Genomic DNA, 10,334 nt, shown 5'->3' on the forward strand with positions numbered 1-10,334 from the left:
TCAGGGGCTGGCTAGTGTTGCCTGCCAGACCTCTCAAGTAAGCAGGGCTTGGCCACCTAGTTCTGCAGCGAGGGCCTAAGCCCCTCTTCCCTGAGGAGTCTCATTGTCTGCTTTCATCCTCATGGCCACTGGTGGGACAGGGTGGATCAGTGTCGTCCTTATTTATTTCCAAGTGAGGAAGCCAAGGCAGAGGTGGCTAGGTGCCCTAGCTGGACCCCAGGGCCAGGGTGTGGTAGGATTAGATTTGACCTTCAACTCTATGCTGGAGTGCATGCCTCCAGCCCCCACGCTCTGACTCTGGATAGGCTTCTGTCAGTTACACTTAGGGTTTCTTTCTGGGCAACAGCCGAGGAGACGGGCCAGCGGGACCGCTCGAGCAACGTGAGGCGGACCCAGGCGATCCGGAGGCGTCACAATGCAGGCAGCAACCCCACCCCTCCAGCCTCTGTCATGGGCTCGCCACCCAGGTGAGCTTCCTTACCACTGGGCTGAGAGGCAGAGGGAGCCTGTGGGTTCTCACTGGTGCTGACCCTGGAGCTCCCTCTCCCCAGCAGCCTGCAGGAGGCCCAGCGGGGCCGGGCCGCCTCCCACTCCCGGGCGCTGACCCTGCCCTCTGCCTTGCACTTTGCCTCCTCGCTGCTGCTCACTCGTGCGGGGGCCAACGTGCACGAGGCCTGCACTTTTGATGACACCTCCGAGGGCGCTGTGCACTATTTCTACGACGAGAGTGGTGAGCCTCTTCTCCATCTATTGCCAAGCGTCTGACCCCAGCTTGCCCACTGCCACCTCTTGTCTCCAGTTAACGGGCTGTGTTCTTCCAGCACCAGCCTTGGCTGTTTTACGTTTACTGCCTCCTCGGCCCTGTGGCGAGTGCTCCACTCACACTGTCTGACGTTGTCCTCAGTTGTCCTTTCCTGCTGTTGAGGAAACCAAGGCTCACCCTGAAGTCAGGCTGAGCGAGGGATATGATGGAGATACAAACCCAGGGTGGGCTGACCACAGTGCCCAGACTCTTGGCCTGTGGGCCCTTTCCCATCCAGCTCTAGGTCCCCATGGGAGTCACAGCTTCCTTAGGAGTCACAGCAAGATGTTCTTTTTCATTTGATGCCCCCAATGCACACGTGGGCTGTGCATTGCTTCTCCCTAACACAGACGCCTCACCCCTGCCCCAGGTGTGCGGCGCTCCTACACCTTTGGGCTGGCTGGAGGTGGCTACGAGAACCCTGTAGGGCAGCAAGGGGAGCAGGCAGCGAACGGGGCCTGGTGAGTCCTGAGCTCGGTCTCTTCTGGACCAGCTGCCTGATGGGCTATGTTTCCTGGGGCTGGGACTGGGGTACCCTGAGCTTGGAGTTTTCTCTCCCTTGCTGAGTTGGGTCAGAAGCAGCTCAGGAATGGGAGGGCAGGAGGATGGGAAGCAGTGAAGGACAGACCTGCAGGGATCCTGGCTCTGTAACCCCCAAGCAGGAGGCTTCCAGTAAGCCTAGGGCTGCTGAAGGAAGATGAAGGAGTGTGGCCTCAACAACTCACAGACCAGGCCCTGGGAGAGGGGTCCTCTGCTATGTGCTCTCTCCTCATTCCTTCTTTCTGTCCCTGAGTCCCCTGGTCATGGGACGTTCAGCCCTACCAAGTCCCATGACTCTGACCCACTTGCCTCTACCCATAGGGATCGCCACTCGCATTCTTCCAGCTTCCACTCAGCTGATGTCCCTGAGGCAACTGGTGGCCTGAACTTGCTCCAGCCAAGGCCTGTGGTCCTGCAGGGCATGCAGGTGCGCCGGGTGCCCCTGGAGATCCCAGAGGTGAGGAGCGGCTGGGGGAGGGTTGTTCACACAGGAGGGAGTCGGGGGTGGACAGATCACTGAGCCTTGTCTGAGTCGAGAGCTTGCCCAGGCACCCTCAGGGATACAGACCCCACTGAGTGAGGGCTCCAGGGCCTTTACTGAGTCTGTCCTGACCGTGGGTACCTGACAGAGGGGCACAGGCCCTGGGTCTGAGTGACTTAAGTCATTTATTGGCTTGTTCTACAAACCTGTCTGGAGAATCTTCCTAATCTCTGAAGGGCCTGCAGTTAACAAGGATGGCGTGTTAACAATGCTGTCTGTAAGAGTGGCAGTTTAGATAGCCCGAGGGTGACTGTGCTGTTCCCTGTGCTCTGCACTTTACATGTGTCCGGTTAGGGGGCGTTCTCTGTTAATGCTCTTTGTCTCAGCATAGTTATTAGTAGTATCCTCTTTTACTCCTAAGAGTATCCCAATTTCGGCAATAGTTTTGTGGGCAGCCTAGTAATATCAGAAGCGCTAGGAATGGATAAGTGGCCTCAGAGAGTAATTACAAAAGGAGGAGCCACATATCTTAACACCTGAGGCCACAAGTAGTCTATGAGTGGTGCGCAGAGCCCTTTCTGATTCACCGGGCTTTTTTTTAAACACCTGTGTGCGGTAAACTGCCTTGTCCTTGCTAGGCGGTGGACGACTACCTGCAGAGGCAGGGGCTGTGCTTCTGCCTCGGTGCATGTGTTCACAGCCCAGTGTAGGGCCAGTCCGCAGCTGAGCCTCATAAATGCTTATTGAACAAAGGGCACAGAAACTTCAAGCGGTCTGGCGCTCAGCAGGCCCTCACAGTTCTGGCGTTGGCACCCAGGTCTGTCCTTGGGGCCAGGTACTCTGTGCTCCAAGGTAGGATGGTCAGAGTGACAGCGGCGACTCTGTCGGAAGGGTAACATTTCCAAAGTGAGTATCATAGTCTGGGAAGAAGGGGGAGCTTCTGCCTGGGTAGGGAAGACAGAAGTGGGAGCTAGTGCCAGACTTCAGTCCGCAGCAGCTCCAGCAGCCATCAGACCGTACCCTAGGAACCTAGAGAAAGGACCAGGCCCTTGTGATGGGGACTCGGGGCAGGCCTCGGGACTGTTAAACAGGGGGGACTTTCTGTGCTGAAGGAAATGGTTGACCAGGCCAGTGTGTTGGGTGGGGTGGGTGGCAACAGATCATATGGGGGGCGGCAGGGCTGATGGTCGCGGCTGTGGGGACTGCAGTTTGACCTGCTGGACCAGGACTCCCTGCACGAATCCCAGGAGCAGACGCTGATGGAGGAGGCACCACCCCGTGCCCAGCACAGCTACAAGTACTGGCTTCTTCCCGGCCGCTGGACCTCTGTACGCTATGAGCGGCTTGCCCTGCTGGCCCTGCTAGACCGGTGAGGACCCACCTGCTTCTCTGATTCCTAAAATCCCTTGGGCTCTGGCTTTCTGCGGACCTGTGGAGGCAGGCACGGCATTTGAGAACCTGACTTCTGGGGAAGCTGAGGGTGCCCTGGCAGAGCCTGCCTGCACAGGTGTTTCTTTAGGTTCCTCCAAGATGCAGCAAAGTGGGACTGTAGTGATCCTGTTTCTCCCAAAGCCTTGCTCAAAGCAAACTATCCCTAGTCAGTTATTTTTATTTGCTGCTGTGTTAGATTTGATTAGAAAGTTGAGTGCTTAAAAAAGTTCACAGTGGGACCAGCAGAGGGTGTAACCGTTATGTCGCTGGACTCCCACTTAGTCGACCGCAGCTTGAGTCTCAGACCCGGAGGCTTCAAACAAATACTGTGTGTGTGCATGCCCAAAATTCTAAGAGGAGAGAATGGAGGGGAAGGGATTGCAGCCTGCCCATCCCTCCCTGGGGGTGTGTATGTGTGTGATTTCTTGCTTTTTCTTTGTCTCTCTGGTGAGTGCACACCCCCTATAGCAAAAATCTTCCTGGGGGGGGGAGGGATAAGCTCACGAGTTATTTGTCTCACCTTTCCCATTTCTCAGAGGGGAAAGGGGAAACCTAGACCTGGAGAAGTCATGTGGCTTTGTCATCTGTTGTGGAGGACTTGGGCCTAGCAGCCTTATCCTGGCCTCCTGTCCATGTAGATTTCTCTGAGCACTGTGGCCAGGTGTATAACGCTGCACGCCTGTGGTGGTGTGCACAGTGTAGCACACATGGTTACTTGGCAGCAGGAGGTGGATGGGGGCAAGTCCCAGGAGTGATGGCACCTCGAGCACTCAGCTTGTAGAGAGGGCAGAGATGGGGTTGCAAGGTAACAACGGGATTTCTTCTGGAGCAGGTACAGCCAGGTCTGCTCCCTGCAAGGTCGTAGATTGGACATTTCAGAGGACAAGGCTGGCATGGGCAGAACCTTGGCGTGGGCTATTAGGGCAGAATCCTATCTCCCCTCCTCTACTAGAAGAGGATGCAGGAGGGGTGCACCCTGACTCAGCTGTCTCTGCAGGACGCGTGGGGTGGTGGAGAACATCTTCGGTGTCGGGCTAAGCAGCCTTGTTGCCTTCCTGGGCTACCTGTTGCTGCTCAAGGGCTTCTTCACTGACATCTGGGTCTTCCAGTTCTGCCTGGTCATCGCCTCTTGCCAGTATTCCCTGCTGAAGGTCAGACCTGGATCCCTGGGTCTCCTTCCCTGACCAACCTTTCCCCAGACATTCCCCTTCCCACTACTGCAGTTTTGAGGTTAGATAAGGTGCTTAAGTTACCCTGTAACAAGCCCCCTGTCTTACAAGTAAGAAAACAGCCTCAGGACAGTTCAGGAGTTCAGGGTCTTGCCTGGTGGCTCACTACTGCCCAGTGGTAGAGCCAAGTGGGTCCTGAGGCCGCTGACTCTCCTGTGGGGGCCAGCTCTCGTTGTCAACACAGCTCTGTCTCTTGCAGAGTGTCCAGCCTGACGCAGCATCTCCCATGCACGTGAGTACCCAGGGAGCAGCCCCTTGTTTCTCCCAAAGCCTTGCTCAAAGCAAACTATCCCTAGTCAGTTATTTTTATTTGCTGCTGTGTTAGATTTGATTAGAAAGTTGAGTGCTTAAAAAAGTTCACAGTGGGACCAGCAGAGGGTGTAACCGTTATGTCGCTGGACTCCCACTTAGTCGACCGCAGCTTGAGTCTCAGACCCGGAGGCTTCAAACAAATACTGTGTGTGTGCATGCCCAAAATTCTAAGAGGAGAGAATGGAGGGGAAGGGATTGCAGCCTGCCCATCCCTCCCTGGGGGTGTGTATGTGTGTGATTTCTTGCTTTTTCTTTGTCTCTCTGGTGAGTGCACACCCCCTATAGCAAAAATCTTCCTGGGGGGGGGAGGGATAAGCTCACGAGTTATTTGTCTCACCTTTCCCATTTCTCAGAGGGGAAAGGGGAAACCTAGACCTGGAGAAGTCATGTGGCTTTGTCATCTGTTGTGGAGGACTTGGGCCTAGCAGCCTTATCCTGGCCTCCTGTCCATGTAGATTTCTCTGAGCACTGTGGCCAGGTGTATAACGCTGCACGCCTGTGGTGGTGTGCACAGTGTAGCACACATGGTTACTTGGCAGCAGGAGGTGGATGGGGGCAAGTCCCAGGAGTGATGGCACCTCGAGCACTCAGCTTGTAGAGAGGGCAGAGATGGGGTTGCAAGGTAACAACGGGATTTCTTCTGGAGCAGGTACAGCCAGGTCTGCTCCCTGCAAGGTCGTAGATTGGACATTTCAGAGGACAAGGCTGGCATGGGCAGAACCTTGGCGTGGGCTATTAGGGCAGAATCCTATCTCCCCTCCTCTACTAGAAGAGGATGCAGGAGGGGTGCACCCTGACTCAGCTGTCTCTGCAGGACGCGTGGGGTGGTGGAGAACATCTTCGGTGTCGGGCTAAGCAGCCTTGTTGCCTTCCTGGGCTACCTGTTGCTGCTCAAGGGCTTCTTCACTGACATCTGGGTCTTCCAGTTCTGCCTGGTCATCGCCTCTTGCCAGTATTCCCTGCTGAAGGTCAGACCTGGATCCCTGGGTCTCCTTCCCTGACCAACCTTTCCCCAGACATTCCCCTTCCCACTACTGCAGTTTTGAGGTTAGATAAGGTGCTTAAGTTACCCTGTAACAAGCCCCCTGTCTTACAAGTAAGAAAACAGCCTCAGGACAGTTCAGGAGTTCAGGGTCTTGCCTGGTGGCTCACTACTGCCCAGTGGTAGAGCCAAGTGGGTCCTGAGGCCGCTGACTCTCCTGTGGGGGCCAGCTCTCGTTGTCAACACAGCTCTGTCTCTTGCAGAGTGTCCAGCCTGACGCAGCATCTCCCATGCACGTGAGTACCCAGGGAGCAGCGCCTCTTGCCAGGAGGCCCCAAAAGGGGCTGGGCTAGGTGGAGAGGAGGGTGAGGCAGGCTGGGGGCAGGGCTCCCTCATCACCCCTGTAGCCACCTTCCCACCCCCATGTCTGAGTGCACATTCCTGGACAGTGGTCCATGGGGTGGCCCAGCTCCTCATGGGCTGCCTCCCCAGGGCCACAACTGGGTGATTGCATACAGCCGGCCTGTCTACTTCTGTATCTGCTGTCTGCTCATCTGGCTGCTGGACGCCCTAGGCTCAGCTCAGCCCTTCCCACCTGTCTCCCTCTACGGCCTCACACTCTTCTCCGCCTCCTTCTTCTTCTGCGCCCGAGATGTGGCCACTGGTGAGGCTGGGGCAGGGCCAAGGTGTGGGGGGGCGTGTGTGGCCCTGGAGGCGTGGCCAAGGAAGCCAACTGGCTGACTAGACCTTCATTTCCCCTCCCCGCCAGTGTTCACCTTGTGCTTTCCATTCGTCTTCCTCCTGGGCCTCCTGCCCCAGGTCAACACCTGCCTCATGTACCTGCTGGAGCAGATAGATATGCATGGCTTTGGGGGAACAGGTATGCTGCCCACAGGGATTCAAGGTGGGGCTGAGAGGGTCCATGGGTCAAGGCCGGGGCTCCAGCCCTTTCTGAGCCTTCTCCCACATCTGTACCATGGGTTCAAGGACCCTGTCTCTGCCTCTCTTCTCCCCAGGCAAGTGGTTTAAACCCATGCTAGAGGCTCTGAAGGCCTCTCGGGGCTGAGGGAAGCCAAGAACTGTGGGCTGGGATGGTGTCCCGGGAAGCTCGCTTCTGGGGTTCCAGAGCAGAGGCGGGGGTGGGGTGGGCATGCCAGCAGGTAAGAGTTGGGCTTTACTTGGTTTTCCCCTCCACACAGCTGCCACCAGCCCACTCACTGCAGTCTTCAGTCTATCCCGCAGCCTGCTGGCTGCTGCTCTGCTCTACGGCTTCTGCCTTGGGGCCATCAAGGTAGGGGTGGCCTGTGGGTGGGGGACTTGCTGCAGCCCACGGAGGTTGTTGGGACGGGGCTGTGAATTGGGCTCGGCAATGGCTTCTCCAATGGGGGACACCCTCCATGCTTACCCTCACCTCTCCTGACCAGCATGGATTCTCTTCCCAGACTCCTTGGCCGGAGCAGCACGTCCCTGTCCTCTTCTCCGTCTTCTGTGGTCTCCTGGTGGCGCTGTCCTACCACCTGAGCCGGCAGAGCAGTGACCCCACTGTGCTCTGGTGGGTGTCTGCATGTGCCCGTTAGCGCACACGTGTGTATGTGTGTTTATATCTGCATGGCAAGGGTTCAAGGGTCTGTGGGTCTGCACACATGCCTGTAACTGTCTGATCCTGGTCTCTGGATCGCGGGGCCCATGGGAGGAAGGGCTGGGAGGAAGGGGTGGCCTCCCTAGCTCCAGCCCCTGATTCATTCTCACTTCACAGGTCTCTGATCCGAAGCAAGCTTTTCCCTGAGCTGGAGGAAAGGAGTTTGGAGACAGCCCGGGCTGAGCCCCCGGACCCCCTGCCAGATAAGATGCGCCAGTCAGTGGTGAGGAGTGGAAGTGTGGGCTCTGCCGGGAGGCACTGGCAGGTCTGGGGGTGCCAGGGTGGGAGCATAGCCAGCTTCAGGGCAGCAGGCAGCCAAGCTGGTCTCTCTGACCCTGCAGCGTGAGGTCCTGCACTCTGACCTGGTGATGTGCGTGGTCATCGCTGTGCTCACCTTTGCCATCAGTGCCAGCACTGTCTTCATCGCCTTGAAGGTTCGTGTGGCCCAGGCTGTCCCTTTCCTTTGTCTTGGCAAGATCCTGCTCAGCCTGAGGGTCCTGGGTGGCCCCTGCCCGGCATGTGCCAGGTAGCCCTATCTAGGCCCCCGACTGAGCCCTGGCCTCTCCCTTGTAGTCGGTGCTGGGCTTCGTGCTATACGCGCTGGCTGGAGCCGTGGGCTTCTTCACACATTACCTGCTACCGCAGCTCCGCAAACAGCTGCCCTGGTTCTGCCTCTCACAGCCAGTGCTGAAGCCTCTGGAGTACAGCCAGTACGAAGTGCGTGGTGAGTGCCCACTGCCCTCTTGCACCTGGTCAACTGGGCTGGAGCCCAACAGCCTCATGAGAATTGGTCCTCTTGGTTCAGAATTGCCAGCAGGGGGCAGCCTCTGCCCACACACCTTCTCTGCCGCCATTCCTGCCCTCTGTGCCTACTGGGCTCTTGCCCACCCTCTTCCCTGCCCAGCTCAGCCCTGGGCTCTCTCCCTGCCTGTGCTGCCATTCTGCCCTCCTTGCTGTCTGAGAATATGGGACAAGTAGAATTCCAGACCCCGGGAAGGGTCTTCTGTGCAGAATTACAAACTGGCCACCCGTGGCTGCCATCTGCCTCATGCACATTTTCAATGGGCTTATAATAGTTTAAAAACTCTCCAGCGTGGGTTTAAACAGCTTCATTTGTGATGGGAAGATCCACGTTCCTTGTTTTCCTGGACAGTGGGAGAACTTGCTCCCCGGCCTGAATGCCTGTGTGACTGCACATCTTGAGCCAGTGGGGAATTCCCCTTCAGGAAAGCCCTGCAGCTTGGGTCCACTGTGCACTGGGGCCCCCCGAGCCCACCTGCCGTGGCCCTTGCCTGCCTCCCATAGGCATTCGAGATTTCCTTGTCAGCCTTCAGACAGCAAAACAGGGCAGAACACCTGCCCAGAGCCTGTGGCATGCTCAGTGGCATGTAGAGCCCTTGGCCTGCCGGGGCTCCTTGCCCTCATTTGAGCTGCCAACGATTGACCCATTCCCTGGCTTCACTCCTGAGTCTCGGGACCCAGGACACCACAGCCTGTGGTTTGCCTGCCCTCCCAGGTTCTCACTGAGATTGCACTCCCATCCTGGTCCTGAAGTTGTCAGTCTGCAGGGTCCTAGGGAAGAGAAGTCGTGGAGGGCCAACAGTCCTTTCTCATCTTTGCAGGTGCCGCCCAGGTGATGTGGTTTGAGAAGCTGTACGCTGGCCTGCAGTGTGTCGAGAAGTACCTCATCTACCCAGCGGTGGTGCTCAACGCCCTCACGGTGGATGCCCACACTGTCGTCAGCCACCCAGACAAGTTCTGCCTCTAGTGAGGACCACCTCACCCCCACTGTCTCACCCCTGCCATTGCCATTCCCACTTGATAGGTGGAGAAACGGAGGCCAGAGAGGGGACGAGTTGTGCCTATAGTTGTCCAGCAAGCTCAAGTAGGACCTCAGTTCCTGATGCGCCACATTGACGCAGTTCCCACCTTCAGAACAGTGGTTTCTTCCTCATCCCCTTTAGAGGGGCAGAGACTAGCACTGGTCCAGAAGAGCAGGGGCCAGCTCAGCAGGGCCAAGGCCTGGGTGGCTCTCGGGCCAGGAGTGGGGCACCTGTACCCACCGCCCATTAGGCCCCCCGCCGACACCCAATGCCTGCCCCTCACCCACAGCTGCCGGGCGCTGCTGATGACCGTGGCTGGACTGAAGCTGTTGCGCTCGGCCTTTTGCTGCCCGCCCCAGCAGTACCTGACCCTGGCCTTCACCGTCCTGCTCTTCCACTTTGACTACCCGCGCCTCTCCCAGGGCTTTCTGCTCGACTACTTCCTCATGTCCCTGCTCTGCAGCAAGGTGGGCTAGTGGCTGTGGCCCAGACTCCAGGCTATGCAACGGGACCAGAGCAGAACTCTTCTGCCTGGGGGAGGAGGGTCTTCCCAGGGGCCAGTGGCCCTGTCACTTGCCACTGTATGTCAGTCCCACTGTGGGCCATTGCAGCAGCTACTCAAGAAATGAGTTACCTCTTCCCGCTCTTCGCAGAATGGAAGCAGAGGCTTAAAGAGGTTGACTTGCTTCAGGTCATCCTGGGAATTGGGAATCAGCTAGGATTTGAACCCAGGCCTGACTCCACAACAGTTAAGTTCTCAGGACAGTTGAGATAGTGAGGACCTAGTCTTGTCCTCTGTATATTAGCATCTGACCTCTACCCCTATGCTAACCATGGTCCTGTTTTAGAGCTGTCTTGGAAGCCCCCAGGGCCTGACTGTATACAGATGCCCTTCCCATTTGTGAGATTCTCTGCTCAGAGCTGTAGGGTCACTTTGAGCAAAGGATCAAATATTCTTACACTTACTGGAGGCCTGCAGTGGTGTCTCGGACCCCAAGTGGGCTCAAGTCTTTTTATTGCCAGAGGGGCATGTGTGCTTCCCAGAGAGACAGAATGGGCAAGCACCCCTCAATGGGATGCAATCACATCACACTC

The 10,334-nt window shown here is 57.2% G+C and overlaps 2 protein-coding genes across 2 annotated transcripts in view; both read left to right on the top strand.

Annotated features, from left to right (window-relative positions):
• The window catches only part of PCNX3 (pecanex 3), a 9,538-nt gene extending 3,742 nt beyond the window's left edge, over positions 1–5,796 (top strand). The window contains exons 7-15 of the mRNA XM_027772384.1: positions 347–467; positions 552–730; positions 1,173–1,263; positions 1,664–1,799; positions 3,032–3,192; positions 4,252–4,405; positions 4,683–4,778; positions 5,251–5,363; positions 5,610–5,796. Coding sequence (XP_027628185.1) covers positions 347–467; positions 552–730; positions 1,173–1,263; positions 1,664–1,799; positions 3,032–3,192; positions 4,252–4,405; positions 4,683–4,778; positions 5,251–5,363; positions 5,610–5,796 — 1,238 coding nt within the window. The remainder of the gene's footprint in view (positions 1–346; positions 468–551; positions 731–1,172; positions 1,264–1,663; positions 1,800–3,031; positions 3,193–4,251; positions 4,406–4,682; positions 4,779–5,250; positions 5,364–5,609) is intronic.
• The window catches only part of LOC102477988 (pecanex 3), a gene marked incomplete in the record, with an annotated part of 17,076 nt that continues 12,332 nt past the window's right edge, over positions 5,591–10,334 (top strand). The window contains 11 exon segments of the mRNA XM_027772436.1: positions 5,591–5,763; positions 6,041–6,073; positions 6,270–6,441; positions 6,547–6,657; positions 6,977–7,068; positions 7,220–7,329; positions 7,534–7,639; positions 7,758–7,850; positions 7,990–8,140; positions 9,039–9,183; positions 9,529–9,706. Coding sequence (XP_027628237.1) covers positions 6,068–6,073; positions 6,270–6,441; positions 6,547–6,657; positions 6,977–7,068; positions 7,220–7,329; positions 7,534–7,639; positions 7,758–7,850; positions 7,990–8,140; positions 9,039–9,183; positions 9,529–9,706 — 1,164 coding nt within the window.

This window comes from Tupaia chinensis, unplaced genomic scaffold (genome assembly GCF_000334495.1).
Source record: "Tupaia chinensis unplaced genomic scaffold, TupChi_1.0 Scaffold000273_1, whole genome shotgun sequence".
In the NCBI taxonomy this organism is placed as follows: Eukaryota; Metazoa; Chordata; class Mammalia; order Scandentia; family Tupaiidae; genus Tupaia; species Tupaia belangeri.